The sequence below is a fragment of the Lepeophtheirus salmonis genome, chromosome 3 (genome assembly GCF_016086655.4).
Source record: "Lepeophtheirus salmonis chromosome 3, UVic_Lsal_1.4, whole genome shotgun sequence".
NCBI classification, from domain to species: Eukaryota; Metazoa; Arthropoda; class Copepoda; order Siphonostomatoida; family Caligidae; genus Lepeophtheirus; species Lepeophtheirus salmonis.
In genome coordinates this window covers 50542576-50561691 of record NC_052133.2, presented here as the reverse complement: position 1 = coordinate 50561691, position 19116 = coordinate 50542576, and the positions used below count along the sequence as shown (strand labels likewise).

The 19116-nt window shown below is 39.1% G+C and overlaps 1 protein-coding gene, 1 long non-coding RNA gene and 3 other non-coding genes across 6 annotated transcripts in view; 1 reads left to right on the top strand and 4 right to left on the bottom strand.

Moving 5' to 3' along the window:
* LOC121115331 (uncharacterized) overlaps positions 1-12049 on the bottom strand; it is a 28502-nt gene extending 16453 nt beyond the window's left edge. For both annotated transcript variants that reach the window (XR_011779491.1, XR_011779499.1), the window contains exon 1: positions 11753-12049. This is a non-coding gene — a long non-coding RNA (uncharacterized lncRNA). The remainder of the gene's footprint in view (positions 1-11752) is intronic.
* TRNAC-GCA (transfer RNA cysteine (anticodon GCA)) lies at positions 4789-4860 on the bottom strand. The gene has a single exon. It is a non-coding gene; the product is annotated as a tRNA-Cys (tRNA).
* On the bottom strand, positions 4919-5038 carry TRNAL-CAA (transfer RNA leucine (anticodon CAA)). The gene is made up of 2 exons: positions 5001-5038; positions 4919-4964 (listed from the first exon to the last, which is right to left on the bottom strand). It is a non-coding gene; the product is annotated as a tRNA-Leu (tRNA).
* On the bottom strand, positions 5294-5382 carry TRNAR-UCU (transfer RNA arginine (anticodon UCU)). Its single transcript is given in 2 exon segments — positions 5294-5329; positions 5346-5382. It is a non-coding gene; the product is annotated as a tRNA-Arg (tRNA).
* A 3431-nt stretch (positions 12050-15480) lies between the features above and the next one.
* LOC121115391 (uncharacterized) lies at positions 15481-18485 on the top strand. Its single transcript, XM_040709612.2, has 2 exons — positions 15481-18373; positions 18427-18485. The coding sequence occupies exon 1, from the start codon at positions 15481-15483 to the stop codon at positions 16684-16686; it is 1206 nt and encodes a 401-aa protein (XP_040565546.1). The 3' UTR covers positions 16687-18373; positions 18427-18485.
* The last annotated feature ends 631 nt before the right edge of the window (positions 18486-19116 follow it).

The following is a 19116-nucleotide window of genomic DNA, read 5'->3' as shown; positions in this document are numbered from 1 at the left end:
CCCTTTAAAAACTAAAATGACCAGCCCCAAAAAAGACAACATATCTTTCAATACTACAGTGTGCGGTGTCTGCCATGAGTCTTTCGACTCTGTTAGAGCATTAAAGGCCCACGCAAAAGAGCGACATGTTGAGGAGTTCAACGTTTTAAGATCCTCATGTCCTCCACTGTGGGCAGTGCTATTTCAGACAGCCTCGTAGAGAAGCTTGCCAGTACTGAAGCCCGGATTACGCGGAGTATGGGTATCAGCAGGGGACGTGCTAGGGAAATGAACAATCTCCTTATTTCCTTACATGGAGACATTTCCCACGCGGACCTTGTTCGAGTACGCCACCGCCAAACCTATAAAAGAAGGGTTTCTGAGGTCATGGCTGACCTTGAAGCTACGGCTTCTAACTCGGGGGGAAGACTCATCGGGGATATATCCATGAGCCTTGCCGAGCAGGAGGCGGAGGTCCTAACGCAGGAACCAGCCTTAACGTCGAATGAGATTACAGATCTTCTTCTGTGCTCAAATGACGACATGACTAGGGAACAGATCCAGATAATTAGGTCGTCGCCGACCTACAAAGATATGGTGGTAAACCCATCGGGGTCCCCTAGTCGTGTTGTTACAAATACCTCCAACTCGTCGGTTTTTGTGCCCGACAGTGAGGTTGCAAATCCAAACGTCTTTGAACCCCCCTTGCGCGAGGCAGATACGGTTTCGTTGAGCCAAGCAACAGGGGCGGTTCCAAAAATTTTGAGCAAAAAGAGAGTGAGGCTGTCTGCCACAGATGGTGGCCAAAACTCTACCTCGAAGAGGCATGTAAGAAGTGGGGAGGTCTTCCTATTTAAAGATAGGACTCCACCACCCATTCCTCCTAAATCGGGGAGCTCTAAAACAAAGAACGACGCAAATAACCAGCCTATTTTCGAAACCATCGTCTTGGACGATTCGGAAGGTGCTGAGGCGGTGGAGGGGCCCATGGATATAGCCACTAGCCCAACCCCAGCGGGCCCCCGTCAGGTTGACACTGCACCCGTTGAGGGTGATAAAACGCCTCCACGTCCCTCACAGTCTCCTACTCCTCAGGAGGTGAGAACGGAGAGCTTGGATTTGTTAGAAAAAATAAGAGTCATGAAACGAATGATGGGGGACCTCCCACAGGGGAGTGAACCTATCAATGAAGAAAGTTCTGCTGTGTCCACTACAGCACCGAACCAACCTGACCCGGAGGACCTGAAACTATTAGAAGACGCGGCCAGTGGGGTGGATCTAGATTCATTGATCCCAGAACTACTGGCCGTTGTCGCAGCCTCTATGACGTCGGGAAAAAGTAATAAAGGCACGGTCTCTGAAGTCCAACCTGGCCCAAAAGTCACGACAGCTACGGTGGACCCTTCAAAAAGGAGAGACTGATTACTTCGTTCACCCTTAAGCACCAGAGGGTGCTAACCAAATTAAACGACTCCCCTCTATCAAAAATAACATGTATAAAGATTGTTGATCTGTTTGAGGAATTTGTTGCTAGTAGGGAGGGGCTGACACCATACGTCGTATATTCCTACCTTAACCATCTGGTCTATGCCAAGAACAAAGCAACTCCACCATCAAAAAACCTCCCGAGGAAGGTGAAGAGTTTGCTGGCAGCCAGATATGTTTATAGGCTTAAGGATAACATGATAATCGAGTTGATGTCGGCCCTTGAATCAGGCCCCACATTTAACAAACTAACAAACTTACTAATAAGGGACTCGGTGGGGGGGTTCAACGAGAGAAAGTCCGAAATGGACGCTGCTAAGCAGCAACACAACGGCAACAAACGAAAAAGGGGCGAGCAATAGGGGTTCTTTCTACTCTGGGAAAGCGCTCCAGCAAGCCCTACGGAAAGATTTCGGGAAAACAATGTCAGCGGTCATTGATGGCAAGGTCTCGTCCCACCTTAAAAACATAAAAATGCCAGAGGCATTTTTGGAGGGATGGGCGGAAAAATTTTCCACTGCCTCAAAGACTGATGACAGGAATCCTACTCCGGTTGGGAATATATAGTTTGCTATGAACGCCTCGGCCACTCTACAAGGCAAAGAAGCAGTCAACTTCAGGTCAGGCATCTTGCAGGGTGACCCTAAATTTTGTGTTGGACTGGTGTCTGGCCAATACAATAACGTAACTTAAAGGGTTTAAGCTATAAGTTAACCGAAAGTAAGAACCCTCTTATTTGCGGACGACGTCAAGCTGAGGACCCTAAAAGTCTAGGTAATAACTTTTAGGGGTGGGTCTTGATGCGAACCACAAAAAATGTGCCTTCACCTACATTGACCATAATACAAAAACAAATCAATACTTCGTGGATGCAGGAGCGAAACTTATCATAGATGGCAAAAGTATCACCCCGATGGCAGTTGGGGAAACTTATAAATATTTAGGAATCCAATACTCTGCCTTAGGGGTTGAATATGCCAACATCTATGACAAGCTAAAGGATGGGATTCGCAACCTGGAGGCCAGTAAGCTCAACACCTTTCAAAGGTTCATTGGCCTCAGGGACCATCTCATCCCTCGTCTCCTGTACCCCCTCACCTATGGCAAATGTCGCTTTAGGGATGTAAAGGGATGCGACCTGCTAATACGCAAGTCTGTTAGGGAATGGACCAAGCTGTCTCATGACACCCCCAAAGAGTTCTACCATGCACGGGTAGCTGACGGTGGGTTAGGGCTCAGAGAGCTCCTGATCGCCAGTCGGACTCTTGCAAATGGCAGGGCTCGGGCATTAAGGGACAGTTCGGACAAGATTGTTCGTGAAGCGTGCAAATTTTTCCCACAAATCACTGAAATAAAAACAATCCAAATAGGCGGATTAACGTGTTCCTCGAGTGACCAGACCCCTGAGCTCTATAAAAAAGCTCTCTAGAAAAAGTAGATACACAGGGGCTGGAGTCATCACAACAGGGACACAAGAACTTCTCGTTCCTGACTTCTAGGACAATGAACGTTTCCGACCTGGAGTTCGCCCCGGCGGTTCAAATCATGGCTGGGTCTGTCACCACCAAGTCGAAAATCGCAAGATTTAAAACTTTGGAGGGTGGCAATAAGTGTGAGTCCTGTGCGGACAAGGTCAAAAATTTGGCACACATTCTACAGGTGTGCCCAAGGGTTCATGGAGCACGCACAAAGCGCCACGATGCCATTCAAGAGCTAGTGGAGCGCTCCTTGACCCATAGGGGTATACCGTTCACCAAAGATAATGTGGTCCCCCACAAGGGCTCATGCTTAAAGCCTGACCTGATTATTCGCAAGGATGGCAAGGTCTACCTGGCGGACCCTACCATAGTCTCAGATAACTGTCTCCTCAGTGAAAGAGAGGAGGAAAAATGCAGATTATACGGGTCAAATGAGTTTAAGGAATCCATAATTAAATACTTAAACCTTCCCGAAAATTTCAATAAAGACGACATTGTTGTTGTACCTTTAGTTTTTAATTGGCGAGGTGTGATGTCAAGGAAAGCATACACAGATTTACATAAAACTCTTGGCATCCCTCCCATGTATATAAACTATATTCAAATGAAGGTCCTCACAACATCTCATTCGTTGTATCGGATGGAGCGTGAGAGACCGGACAGGAGAGCTTAGCTCAACAGGTCTGTTTTTAAAAAATCTTTTTTCTTTCCTGTAAATTCACATGTCCATGTTCCTCTCCCTTTTCCCCCAATTCAAAACGTGGGTAAAGAAGGGAGCCAGTGAACAGTAGGCTTAACCCTAAATACCATTTAAACCTTTTAACATATGGTATGCGGGTAATCAAACTAAATGTTTCTTCTCTTTTTATCTTCTTTTATAATAATTGTACACAAATACAACTTTTTAAATCACTCCAACATCACCCAATCGTGGGTTTTTATTGTGTTTTAGCTCCACCTTCAGTGCTAGTGCAGTCGCTGTAAGTGTGAGCAGTGTGTACTTCCCATCTTTTATAAATTTGACACATATTCATTGTGAATGATAAATCTTTTATAACTTTGACTTTCACGTTGTCTAGTATAAGACAATTTCATAAAACTTTTGTTAGACATATTGTCTTAGTATATGTCGCCACCCAGTTTCTCACTCCCCCAATTCACATCGCGGGTAAAGTGAGCTGCTGGGCTTGTTTCTTCTTGTAAAATATCCAATAAATGTTCCTAATCCCTTTTACTAACCACAAACTTACATAACTCTTTAATACCCTTGTGGCGAAATTGGATGATGGAACTGCTTTTGGAAAGGATTGGTCTCAACATCAAAAATTGGAATCGGATGAGAACCAAACCAAACACGGATGGACCATGGTGCTTCATCAAATTTAGACAAGCCAAGGCCAAAGCCGTTTTTTTTTTTAATATGATTTTAATTTATCTTTTATTTCTATCTTAAATGTATATTTATTTTTTTTAAACTACCTGTATTATGTTCCTTTTTCATATTTTTATTGCATACCTTATTTTACTTTTAATTTACTACATTTTATAACTACCTATAAATAATGTATAGTCTAATGTAATAACTATGTAATAATGAAAAATATATAAAGGGAGGCAGGGTAATTATCATAGGGAAACATGGTCCGCTAAGGAAATCCTTGTTTAGGGATTATAAAAAGTAAATTAGGACCATATAAGTACCTGTTCCTTAGGGAACAAAACCAAATTTTAGAAACCCCCCTAGCAGGCAAGGGGAGGCCCATTCTTTCACGAGAACACAGGGCCATGTTTCTTTATATTCAATCTCTATGCCTTCCTTGCTTTAACTGCGAGAGGTCACAGGCTGAGGGGGCACTCGGAGTTGAACCAAGGACCATTCGATCTGCAGTCGAATGCTCTACCACTGAGCTATACCCCCATTGTAACATATACTTAGAAATAATATTTAAAAAAATTAAAAAAAAAAAAGCAATTACTGTCAGGAGTGGGATTTGAACCCACGCCCTCAATTGAGGACCAGAACACCCATTAGCCCCTTATCTAGAGACAAGAATATATCTTGAGTCTGGCGCCTTAGACCACTCGGCCATCCTGACTTATTAATAACGTGAGTAAATTACAATAATCTGTATGAAAATATATAAAAAAGTGGAGATACATTTATAAACATAAGTCTTAAAAACTAATATTATTTACTTTTTTTAGGAAAAAAAAATGACAATAATTATCACAACAATAAACAAATAATTATTAACAAAACTATCAAATTGAATATATTAAAAAACCAAAAATTAACACATATTTAAAATTATTATAAATAAATAACTTAAATAGTAAATTAAAATACATGACATCCCATCTGGGGGTCGAACCCAGGACCTTTGGATTACTTCTTATTATGGTTAGAAGTCCAACGCGCTATCCACTGCGCTAATGGGACTAATATAACCTAATTATTCTTTAAAAACGTTTGTATACTGTATGTAACAAAAATAACAATAATAAACAAATAATTATTAAATGATCTATCAAGTTCAAAAATATAAAATACTAAATGAACTTTAATCTAAAATAAGAATCTGTACTAATTAAGGATCATAAATGTAAAATAATTAGTATTATGATAAGAAAATTATAATTATTATATATGTAAACAGCATTTAACAAAAATTTAGTAATGCTGTAATGATATCATTAAGTATTTATGTTTATGAACAGATATAACCAACTGACCCATTCCTCCTAAATCGGGGAGCTTTAAAACAAATAACGACGCAAATAACCAGCCTATTTTCAAAACCATCGTCTTGGACGATTCAGAAGGTGCTGAGGCGGTGGAGGGGCCCATGGATATAGCCACTAGCCCAACCCCAGCGGGCCCCCGTCAGGTTGACACTGCACCCGTTGAGGGTGATAAAACGCCTCCACGTCCCTCACAGTCTCCTACTCCTCAGGAGGTGAGAACGGAGAGCTTGATTTGTTAGAAAAAATAAGAGTCATGAAACGAATGATGGGGGACCTCCCACAGGGGAGTGAACCTATCAATGAAGAAAGTTCTGCTGTGTCCACTACAGCACCGAACCAACCTGACCCGGAGGACCTGAAACTATTAGAAGACGCGGCCAGTGGGGTGGATCTAGATTCATTGATCCCAGAACTACTGGCCGTTGTCGCAGCCTCTATGACGTCGGGAAAAAGTAAACAAAGGCACGGTCTCTGAAGTCCAACCTGGCCCAAAAGTCACGACAGCTACGGTGGACCCTTCAAAAAGGGAGAGACTGATTACTTCGTTCACCCTTAAGCACCAGGGGGTGCTAACCAAATTAAACGACTCCCCTCTATCAAAAATAACATGTATAAAGATTGTTGATCTGTTTGAGGAATTTGTTGCTAGTAGGGAGGGGCTGACACCATACGTCGTATATTCCTACCTTAACCATCTGGTCTATGCCAAGAACAAAGCAACTCCACCATCAAAAAACCTCCCGAGGAAGGTGAAGAGTTTGCTGGCAGCCAGATATGTTTATAGGCTTAAGGATAACATGATAATCGAGTTGATGTCGGCCCTTGAATCAGGCCCCACATTTAACAAACTAACAAACTTACTAATAAGGGACTCGGTGGGGGGGTTCAACGAGAGAAAGTCCGAAATGGACGCTGCTAAGCAGCAACACAACGGCAACAAACGAAAAGGGGCGAGCAATAGGGGTTCTTTCTACTCTGGGAAAGCGCTCCAGCAAGCCCTACGGAAAGATTTCGGGAAAACAATGTCAGCGGTCATTGATGGCAAGGTCTCGTCCCACCTTAAAAACATAAAAATGCCAGAGGCATTTTTGGAGGGATGGGCGGAAAAATTTTCCACTGCCTCAAAGACTGATGACAGGAATCCTACTCCGGTTGGGAATATACTTTACAAGTTGCAGAAGGTGATTACGGAGGATGAGGTTAGGCATTGCCTACCATCTGCAGGTGCAGGGAGGGACCCTCTTGGTATGGATGGAGGCATGTTCAGATCTCTCGACATCCCTGTAATCACAAAACTGTACAACAAGGTATTGCTTTTGGGTGAATTACCCCCAGAGCTTCTTTGTGGGAACACCTCGTTTGTTCCAAAGAAGGACGAGCCCACGGACATGGGAGATTTTCGGCCTATTACAGTCCTGCCACACGTTACCCGGGTCCTGCATAAAGTCATAGCCAATCGGCTAAAGCAGGTCCCTATTGACGAATGTCAGAAGGGTTTTCGTGAGGTGAATGGCTGCTCAGAAAACTCCCTAGTCCTAAATTCACTGCTTAAGTTAGCAACAAAAAACAATAAGAAAAGGAGGGTGGCTTTAGCTTTCATCGATTTCTCTAAGGCCTTTGACTCTGTCTCTCATGAGTCACTGTTGAAGGCCTGCGAGAGATCAGGTGTTCCACCACTCCTCTTAAAATACTTCAGTTTTGTCTATGGTAACGCCTCGGCCACTCTACAAGGCAAGGAAGCAGTCAAATTCAGGTCAGGCATCTTACAGGGTGACCCACTTTCGGGGTACCTGTTCAATTTTGTGTTGGACTGGTGTCTGGCCAATACCAATAATGTAGCACTTAAAGGGTTTAAGCCGTATAAGTTAGGGACCGAGCAAGTAAGAACCCTCTTATTTGCGGACGACGCCGTCCTCATAGCTGAGGACCCTAAAAGTCTACAAAAACTGTGTAATAACTTTTTAGGTCAATGCAAAGAGGTGGGTCTTGATGCAAACCACAAAAAATGTGCATTCACCTACATTGACCACAACACAAAAACGAATCAATATTTCGTGGATGCAGGAGCAAAACTTATTATAGATGGCAAAAGTATCACCCCGATGGCAGTTGGGGAAACCTATAAATATTTAGGAATCCAATACTCTGCCTTAGGGGTTGAATATGCCAACATCTATGACAAGCTAAAGGATGGGATTCGCAACCTGGAGGCCAGTAAGCTCAACACCTTTCAAAGGTTCATTGGCCTCAGGGACCATCTCATCCCTCGTCTCCTGTACCCCCTCACCTATGGCAAATGTCGCTTTAGGGATGTAAAGGGATGCGACCTTCTAATACGCAAATCAGTTAGGGAATGGACCAAGCTGTCCCATGACACCCCCAAAGAGTTCTACCATGCACGGGTAGCAGACGGTGGGTTAGGGCTCAGAGAGCTCCTGATCGCCAGTCGGACTCTTGCAAATGGCAGGGCTCGGGCATTAAGGGACAGTTCGGACAAGATTGTTCGCGAAGCGTGCAAATTTTTCCCACAAATCACTGAAATAAAAACAATCCAAATAGGCGGATTAACGTGTTCCTCGAGTGACCAGACCCCTGAGCTCTATAAAAAAGCTCTCTATAAAAAAATAGATACACAGGGGCTGGAGTCATCACAACAGGGACACAAGAACTTCTCGTTCCTGACTTCCAGGACAATGAATGTTTCCGACCTGGAGTTCGCCCCGGCGGTTCAAATCATGGCTGGGTCCGTCACCACCAAGTCGAAAATTGCAAGATTTAAAACTTTGGAGGGTGGCAATAAGTGTGAGTCCTGTGCGGACAAGGTCAAAAATTTGGCACACATTCTACAGGTTTGCCCAAGGGTTCATGGAGCACGCACAAAGCGCCACGATGCCATTCAAGAGCTGGTGGAGCGCTCCTTGACCCATAGGAGTATACCGTTTACAAAAGATAATGTGGTCCCCCACAAGGGCTCATGCTTAAAGCCTGACCTGATTATTCGTAAGGATGACAAGGTCTACCTGGCGGACCCTACCATAGTCTCAGATAACTGTCTCCTCAGTGAAAGAGAGGAGGAAAAATGCAGATTATACGGGTCAAATGAGTTTAAGGAATCCATAATTAAATACTTAAACCTTCCCGAAAATTTCAATAGAGACAACATAATTGTTGTACCCTTAGTTTTTAACTGGCGAGGTGTGATGTCAAGGAAGGCATACACAGATTTACATAAAACCCTTGGCATCCCTCCCATGTACATAAACTATATTCAAATGAAGGTCCTCACGACGTCTCATTCGTTGTATCGGATAGAGCGTGAGAGACCGGACAGGAGAGCTTAGCTCAACAGGTCAGTTTTTTAAAAAATCCTTTTTCTTTCCTGTAAATTCACATGTCCATGTTCCTCTCCCTTTTCCCCCAATTCAAAACGTGGGTAAAGAAGGGAGCCAGAGAACGATAGGCTCAACCCGTGATACCATCAAAACCTTCTAACATATGGTATGCAGGTAACCGAATTTAATGTTTCTTCTCCTTTTTCTATTCTTCTATACTAGTACACAAAACAACTTTTAAAAACTACTCCAACATCACCCAATCGTGGGTTTTTATTGTGTTTTAGCTCCACCTTCAGTGCTAGTGCAGTCACTGTAAGTGTGAGCAAAGTGTACTTCAAATCTTTTTATAAATTTGACACATACTCATTGTAAAAGATAAATCTCTTATAACTTTGACTTTCACGTTGTCTAGTATAAGACAATTTCAAAAGCTTTTTTTGTTAGACATATTGTCTTAGTATATGTCGCCACCCAGATTCTCACTCCCCCAATTCACATCGCGGGTAAAGTGAGCTGCTGGGCCTGTTTCTTCTTGAAAACAATTCAATAAATGTTCCTAATCCCTATTACTAACCACAATCTTACATAACTCTTTAATACCCTTGTGGCGCAAATTTGGACGATGGAACTACTTTTGGAAAGGATTGGTCTCAACATCAAAAACTTTCAAATCGATGAGAACCAAACCAAAAGTCATATTTTTTTTTAACAAGTGATTACCTAAGGTTGTTCGGCTTGCTTTTTTTATAAGCCCCCTATTCCCTTCAGTATTTAACTAGTTTTTGTTTAAGTGGTTAGTGTCGCTGTTATTCAAAAAATATTTTTTTTTTACAACTTCATTAATAAGCTAAATTATTATTTGAAGTTAATTTTTTTACGAATTTTCTAGGAATGAGTCAAGAGCAGTTAGCCAGACAAGCTCACAGCAAGAAGTGGAAAAGGGTTCATCAAGAGATGGAATCTGTGCAAAATGGGTTTAGAGAAGAAATGCTACAAGAAACCAATATACCCAACGTTGAACAGCTTGAACCGACACAACAAGAATCTATCAGAATTCGGGACTCTAACTATGAGGATTCCTAATTGTTATTGTCATATACTGAGCCCTAGAATAGGATGACAATGGGAATAACATGAAGTAAAAGTGTTTGTCATGAGGTAACTGATACTATTGAGTTCTCTAATGACTCTACGGTTGAGGATAGTGAAGTGCAAAACTTATTCAAAAGCTTTTGACAACACTGGGCTTTGAAACACCATACTAAACACTCGGCACTTGATGATCTTCTTTATATTTTTTATTTATATTAAATATATATGTTATTCTTATATATTTTTTATATGCTATTCTTTTATGAATACATAAGTTATTATTATTTCTGTCTTGGGAGTTATAAATATGTACTAGTATGTGATGTTAATATTTGTAATTTTATAAAATATAATATTGCAGTATGACATATTCTGTGCATTAGAAAGCGTTTTCATTATAATAGGGTTATTAAGGAGTTGGGTCAATTAGAAGAGTTAAAAGAAAAGGAGATGAAATCCTTGATGCAACTAATTGGGAGCCATTGGGAGAATTAAAAACTTTTGGAGAATAACCAACACAATGAAAAAAAAAAATACGTGGAGAAATGTATTCAAAGATAATTTTATATCGGAACTCCAGAGTCGGCAAATAAAACGCTTAACTCAGACTCCAGTATTTTCAATGTCACCGGCTCCGAATCTACAGCTCCCACACAATTTTTTTTATTTTTTAATAATATATTTCATAGTCTCTATATGTACTATAGAGTCATTTAAGTCTAGAGCCCATACATATATACCTATAGGTAGTTCTATGCCACCTATATATAAATTATTTGGAAAATGAGATATTTAACAAGATGAACAACAAATGAAACTGATCTAAATCTATCTATTACTAATACATTCAAAAGTTCTAAACATAATTTATGCACTTGTAACTGAGGAACAACGATAGAACCAACCTCTCACTGCAACCTTACTCTTTACTCCGATGATATTAACTATTCACAAGACTAAGTAATGTACTAGCATGGCATGTGACTACGCTCTAAGTAACATAATAGTTTAGAATTTAGAGGTGTTTGAGAATCGTGATTGTATAGACTATAGACCACGCATAGAAAACTACTCTAATGACAATAACTATTCATAAGAGTAAGGTATGAACTAGCCTGCCCAATGGCTATTCTATACTCAACATAATAATTAAGACTTTAAGAGATATTCAGGAATTGAGATTATATAGGCTAAAAAGCACGTTGGAAATTTGTAGAGTAAACTTATAAATGAGCTAACTTTCAAGTTACAAAAGTTAATGGTACTTAATACCTACTATGTATAACCATTTAGAAAAACACTTAGCTTATAAATAAGTTTTATTTATAGTGTATTATTTTTATTGTATTTATAGTTTTAACTAGTTATCTACATCAGGGCAATAAGCACTTTTGCCGGAAACAATTTTGCCCCAGGACATTATGCCTTAAAGCCATTTTACCTCAAGTATATTTCGCTTTATACTATAAATTATAATGATAGAATTATCCCTAAAATCTTCATACATACATACTATCGAAATTTCACTATGTATGAGTTCGAACCTAGGACAAAATAGTTAATACAACTACTATAATAAGAAATATAAAAATAAAAAAACAGGAGAACGATTCAAACGGAATAAGTACTAATCACTACCTCGTTATTAATTATCATGATGTGTTCACTCATAAACGAGTGAGTGTTTTGTAGGGTAGGGTTTATTTGTATATATATGTAAGACAACACTGGATTGTGATTGGAGGAACATTGAAAGGTATTCTCTTCACTCCTATTGCTTTAGCGTGTCTTTATCAGTGTGTATTGAGACTCCCGTGTATAACAATAGAATATAGTTTTCTGATAGAAAACATTACAGTACACTTATTATTAATTAATCAACGTTCCGCCTAAACGAGAAAAGGGGAAGTAGAGAAGTCGAAGGTGCTCTAACATTTGTTCCTTCGGGCCGGATATCTTCAACGCGAATTTGAACATCGATCCTAGTAACGGTAATCGCTGGATATTAAATGCTTTGAAACCGTACGGAACAATCCAGTTGTCAATGCAACCTTTCATATTTAATTTATAATTCGTTATATTTCAATTACATTATATATTAGTCTTGTTAAATTTAAGTTTAATAGTTGCTTTAAAGACACCTTTGACTTGTCTTTTTCGATCATTATTTGTTGTTTGTCGCACATTTATATATATATTAGGGTTCTGTTTAAAGTTGATTTAACATATAAAAATGTCTAAGGGGTCTGAGGTAATATATTATAAAATTAAGGATAGTTTTTTAACTATTAAATCTGACATAGAGGTGAGCCTAGAGTCAGGTAATTTATATCTTCAAGAATCGGAGTCTTTATTATCGACAAAATATCACAGGGTAATTAATTATTTTGACCAATTGTCTTCCGAAATATCTGAAGAGAAACACTTAGTTATTTTAGATGCTCATGATGAGGTTGAAAATGAGTTTTCAAAATTGAGTAGGAGACTTAGATCAGTTAAAAGAGAGAAGTTAAGTGAAGAAGCTGAGGATAAGAAGAAGGAACAAAATGATGAGATGAGTAGGCTGAAAGAGATTATGGAACTTAAGATTAAGGTTGGCACTGTTGGTTGTGCGCCTAAATTAGAGAACTGTGGTTCTGATAACAGGTTGCCTCCCTTACCAAAGTTGACTCTTCCCTTATTTGATGGTAAGGTGGAAGAATTTTCAAGCTGGTTAGAGACATTTCAAAGTATAATTTGTAATCAAGACCTTTCTTCTGTTTCAAAATTCACATATCTACGTTCCGCATTAAAGGGCTCAGCTTTGTTACGAACTTCAGGTCTTTCTATCTGCAATGACAATTATGATGAAGCTTTGAAAGTACTCACAGATTCTTATGATAGGGGTCGTGTAGTGATTTCAAAACTTATACATCAACTTATTAACATCGCAAGTGTCAAGGATAGCTTTAAAGATCTACACAAATTTCATGACGACATCTTGCTTATACAAAGATCTCGAAAGGGCAACGATGTTTGTATTGATAATAAAGATACAAGAAAATTCATTCTGCCAATTTTTGGAAAATAAAATCTTCGGGTCTTTAAGAGACAAATGGGAGAATTTTGTTGAAAATAACTCTGAGAAGGAGGTTACTATTGAAGAATTTTTACGTCGCCGAACATAAAGATACAAAAATGGATGGTGATTCCAAGTATTTTAGGTCAGGAGTAGTGTCACAAGTTACTGTTTGCCAACACTGTCCAAGTAATTCACATAGGTTAGGTACGTGTCAGGCTTTTAAAGAAAAGTCAATAGATGAACGCAAGCGGCAAGCATATGAAAAAGGTGCTTGTTTCAATTGTCTTAGTTTGGGACATTCACAGAGTCAATGTCAATCACATAGAAGGTGTTCAATGTGCAATGGGAGGCATCATTATTTGTTACATAGTGATGTGATACAAAGCAAAGGGTTGAATTTAAAGTCGAGGTAGTTTATTCCTCTAGAAAATAATCAAAATGTTGGACACTGTTCTGATGAGAAAGTGTCAGCTATGTTAATGACAGCTCGAACTATTGCATTACATAAGGGGTCTAAAGTTGGGGTTCGTGTTATATTTGATGAAGGCTCCCAAGTAGGTCTAATTTCATCCAGTGTCATCAAGGCGTAGAGAAGCTTGCCAATGCTGAAGCCCGGATTACGCGGAGCATGGGTATCAGCAGGGGACGTGCTAGGGAAATGAATAACCTCCTAATCTCTTTACATGGAGACATTTCCCACGCGGACCTTGTTAGAGTATGCCACCGCTCAACCTATAAAAAAAAAGGGTTTCTGAGGTCATGGCTGACCTTGAAGCTACGGCTTCTAACTCGGGGGGGAAGACTCATTGGGGATATATCCATGAGCCTTTCCGAGCAGGAGGCAGAGGTCCTAACGCAGGAACCAGCCCTAACGTCAGGCGAGATCACAGATCTTTTACTGTGCACAAATGAATACATGACTAGGGAGCAGATTCAAATAATTAGGTCGTCACCGACCTACAAAGACATGGTGGTAAACCCATCGGGGTCGTCCAGTCGTGCTGTCATCAACACCTCAAATTCGTCGGTTTTTGTGCCCGACAGTGAGGTTGCCAATCCTAATGTGTTTGAACCCCCTTTGCGTGAGGCAGATACGGTTTCGTTGAGCCAAGCAACAGGGGCAGTTCCCAAAATCCTAAGTAAGAAGAGAGTGAGGCTGTCTGTTACAGATAATGGCCAAGCCTCTACCTCAAAGAGGCATGTAAAAAGTGGGGAGGTCTTTTTATTTAAAGATAAGTCTCCACCACCCATTCCTCCTAAATCGAGGAACTTTAATACAAATAATAACGCCACTAACCAGCAACCCATCGAAACCATCGTCTTGGATTATTCAGAGGGTGCTGAGGCGGTGGAGGGGCCCATGGATATAGTCACTAGCCCAACCCCAGTGGGCCCCCTTCAGGCTGACACTGCACCCGTTGAGGGTGATAAAACGCCCCAACGTCTTTTACAGTCTCCTACTCCAAGGGAGGTAAGAGCGGAGAGTTTTGACCTGTTGAAGCGAATTAGAGAGATGAAACGAATGATGGGAGACCTCCCACAGGGGGGTGATCCTACAAATGAGGAAAGTGCAGTAGTGTCCTCTACAGCACCGGACCACCTGACCCAGAGGACTTGAAGCTATTAGAAGACACGGCCAGTGGGGTGGATCTAGATTCATTCATCCCTGAACTGCTGGCCGTTGTCGCGGCCTCTATGACGTCAGGTAAAAACAAAAAAGGCGCAGTCCCTGAAGATCAACCTGGCCCTACAGTTACGGCGGCTACGGTGGACCCTAGCAAAAAAGAAAGGCTAATTATTTCATTTACCTTAAAGCATCAAAGGGGTCTCACTAAGTTAAATGACTCCCCTCTATCACAGACGACATGTATTAAGATTGTTGATCTTTTCGAAGAGTTTGTTGCAAGTAGGGAGGGGCTCACACCATACGTAGTATATTCATACCTAAACCATCTAGTCTTTGCCAAAAACAAAGCAACTCCACCATCAAAAAACCTACCAAGGAAGGTGAAGAGTCTGCTGGCATCCAGATACGTTTACAGGTTAAAAGATAATATGATTATCGAGTTGATGTCAGCCTTTGAATCAGGCCCCACGTTTAACACAATCACTAACATATTAATAAGGGATTCGGTTGGGGGGTTCAGTGAGAGAAAGTCCGAAATGGACGCGACAAAACAGCAAAATAACGTTCAAAATAACGGCAACAAAAAGAAAGGGGCGAGCAATAGGGGCTCTTTCTACTCTAGGAAAGCGCTCCAGCAAGGGTCAAGAACTTTATTTATCTTTAAGTGGTGTAGATAACATGACTGGTGGAAGTAATAAATATTATCGACACGAACTCACAGTTTTGGACAAGTGCGGATATGAAAATCAGCCTTCTGCATACGAAGTAAATAAGTTGTCTGATTATCATATGGGAGTACCAAGGATAGTTCTAGACTGTCCACATTTAAGAAACTTCCCTCTAGCAGATAATATCGATCAACCTGGAAAATTGGATATATTGATCGGGGCTGATATGATGTCTTTATTTTTGGTAAATAACCCTACAAGATTTGGAGGTTATAACGAACCATATGGGAGAAATACAAGGCTTGGCTGGGTAATTGGCGGCAATTTTCTCAGTAATAAACGGAAAAGACTATTTGTGTCTCACATAACAAAAGGAAACGATGATACTATTTTAAGCCGTTTTTGGGAAATGGAAGAATGTGGAGTGAAGTCAAAAGATTTACCACCCCTTGATGAAAAAGGACCTGAAGCTATTTTTGAGAAAAGAGTTAGAAGGCTCGTAGACGGAAGAATAGAAGTTCCCTTACCTCTGAAAGAAAATATAGGTTTAATCGGCGATTCAAGATACAAGGCCTTAAGAAGATATAATTTCTTGGAGTCTAGGTTTAGAAAAAGTATAAAATTATGTGAAGAATACTGTAATGTCATGAAAAAGTCAATTGATCTTGGTTCCGCGGAGGAGGTTCCTTATGAAGAATTAAAGAATAAAAATCCTGTTTTTTACCTCCCACGTCATGCTGTAATAAAGGAGTCATCTTCGACAACTAAACTTAGAATAGTTTTTGATGGATCAATGAAATCTGATTCGGAGCTTTCATTGAATGACTGTTTAGTAGTAGGACCAAAGAGGCAATTAGATCTCATTCATTTGCTTTTTAAGTGGTCTTTTCATAAAATTGCTCTAGTGTCGGATATTACAAAAATGTATAGCCAGGTATCAATTAGCAAAGGAGATCGTGATTTACTAAGGTTTTTTTTTTGGAGAGAAAATTATAATGGTCCAATAAAAGAATTTAGGCATACACGTCATGTGTTTGGAACGGCAAGGGCAGCCCATTTTGCAATTTCGGCAGTTCAGTGGAATCCAATTAACTATAAAAACGAATTTAAAAATGCTTCTAAGATAATTTTAGAAGATATGTATGTTGATGACGTTTTAACCGGGGCAAATAATATTAAGGAAGCTCAAAAGTTGGTTGCTGATCTATGGAAATGAATGAAGGGGTCAGTTTGTACTTAGAAAGTGGCAGAGCAATTCTGAAGAGGCGTTAAGTTTTTTAGATGAAAGATTAATTGTGAATGAAGACCGTAGGTCATCAATGGATACTTCTAAAACGTTAGGATATGTTTGGGATCCAAAAGTGGATACCCTTTCTCTTTATATTGAGGAATATGTTCAAAGTAAAAAGTTAACTAAACGCTCCCTTTTATCAGAATTGGCCAAATATTTTGACCCAAAGGGATTTTACAGCCCAGTATTATTTTTGAAAAAACAATAATTCAAGATCTATGGAAAGGGAATTATGATTGGGATGAAGAAGTACCTGTAGAAATAAAAAAAAAATGGAATGTTTGGAAGGACGATTTAAAAAATCTTAAAAATTTTAGTATGCTCAGAAGTGTGAGTACACACATAGATAAAAACACTTAACTTGATATTTGCATCTTCTGTGATGCGTCAAATAAAGGATATGGTGCTATTGCATATCTTAGAGTGTGTGGCATGAATGGAGAAGTTCATGTGTACTTTATGGTTAGTCGTACAAGACTAAGGCCTCTCAAGGAAGTTACTATTCCTCGGCTCGAACTCGAAGCGGCAGTTTTGTCTGCAAAAATTATTGATCACTTTTTACCATTAATTCCACATAAGGTAGATAAAGTTCATACTTGGACTGACACTACTATTGTCTGGCACTGACTACAGTCTCAGCCAGCCAGATGGAAGACGTATGCAGCCAACAGAGTACAAATGATTCAGGAAAGAATTCCGACATTATGTTGGAACCACGTCTCTGGAGTTGATAATCCAGCAGATATGGCTAGCAGACGGGATGTTGGCATCTGATTTTATTCTTTCAAATTTATGGAAAAATGGGCCCACATGGTTGTATTTACCAAAAGAACATTGACTTAAAAGTAATCCAACAGAAGTCAACACCAAAGTAAGCTAGAAGGACTTTTCTCAAAATTGAGAGTAGATTACAATTGTATTCTTTGACTAATTATTCTTTATTTTTAGTAATAAATAAATTATTCTTACTAAGCCTTCAGAAGCACTGCAAACAGTATTTAAAGAAGCCAATAAAAGAATTATGGAATAGATGTATTTTATTTGATTCACGTTTGATACGTTATAAGTATCTTTAATCATAATAGAAGTTCTAAATTATAGCTAAAATTCTTAAGAATCTTAGTTCATCCCATAAATTTGAGATCAAAGTCTATAATTGACTTCAATATGTCTGAAATTTTGGCTGTATGTATATATTATGAAGTAAAAAAAATAATTGGGGTTTTCTAATTTTCTTGATTTTTGTTTAAGATTGTTTTTCTCCACTCATTATCCTCATCTCATAACAAGAGTATGGATATTCATCTATAAAATCAAGTTAGCGATGAATACATCAAGTCAGACTTTAACTTTGATCTCACAAAGATGCTTATTGCATGTAATATAACCTTATCCATTGGCAATCATCCTACGTTCAAAAATTTATGGAGAAATACACGGGTAAATTATTTTCTTCCCGAGGAATCGTCATTAATTAATAGAGGATGTTGGTAATGATGTCATTTATAGAAATACCTCCATTATAAATTGTGAAGTTAAGATAATTTTCAGCCTGTTTAGAGTCATCCACACCAAATTACGAAATGGAACTCTGAATTTGTACCATCTAACAGTAAGTATTCATTTTTTTTTTTAAATCTAATCATAAATATGATTCTATTTTAGCTAAAATTATCAAGAATTATGATAAACAACTCACTAAATGGCAAAAACAACTGCTTAAATGGTCACAACAACGGGGGTAGTAGCTTTGGATGGTTTGCAACTAGTTTGTCTGAGACTAGTTTCTTCACTTAAAGACTTGGATATGATCATTAGGTTTTCTAATGTTACATAGTCAATAAATATTACTTTTTTATCACTTAAGGATTAGCTATGGTCAATTAATATTTAGTAATTGTATGTATCCTTCATGATAATAGTATGTTGTTGTACAAGAATAAATAACGGGGGGAAATCTATTTGATGCCCTTAATAAGGAGTAATATCGCCGGACATTATTAAATAATTAGCTTTTGCACTAAATCTTTACAATGGATTTAATTCTAAGATTTTTTTATAAGTATATTTATGGTCTAATTTTATGATTTTGACATTTACTTTATTATTAATAATTATTTAAATCTCATCCGTTGAGATATATCTATCATGTGCACAATTGTATATAGCAACTTCCACATTAGGAAAAAATTATGATGATATTTTTTATTAAACTCCACGTCTGGGTTTTGTTTAGCAACTTAAAGCTATGACATATTTAACTGAATTCATGTAAGAACAAGAAAATATTATTTGTATCAATCTATTATTTCAATATTCTGTATTTTGAATTTATTGTTATTATTAATTATATGA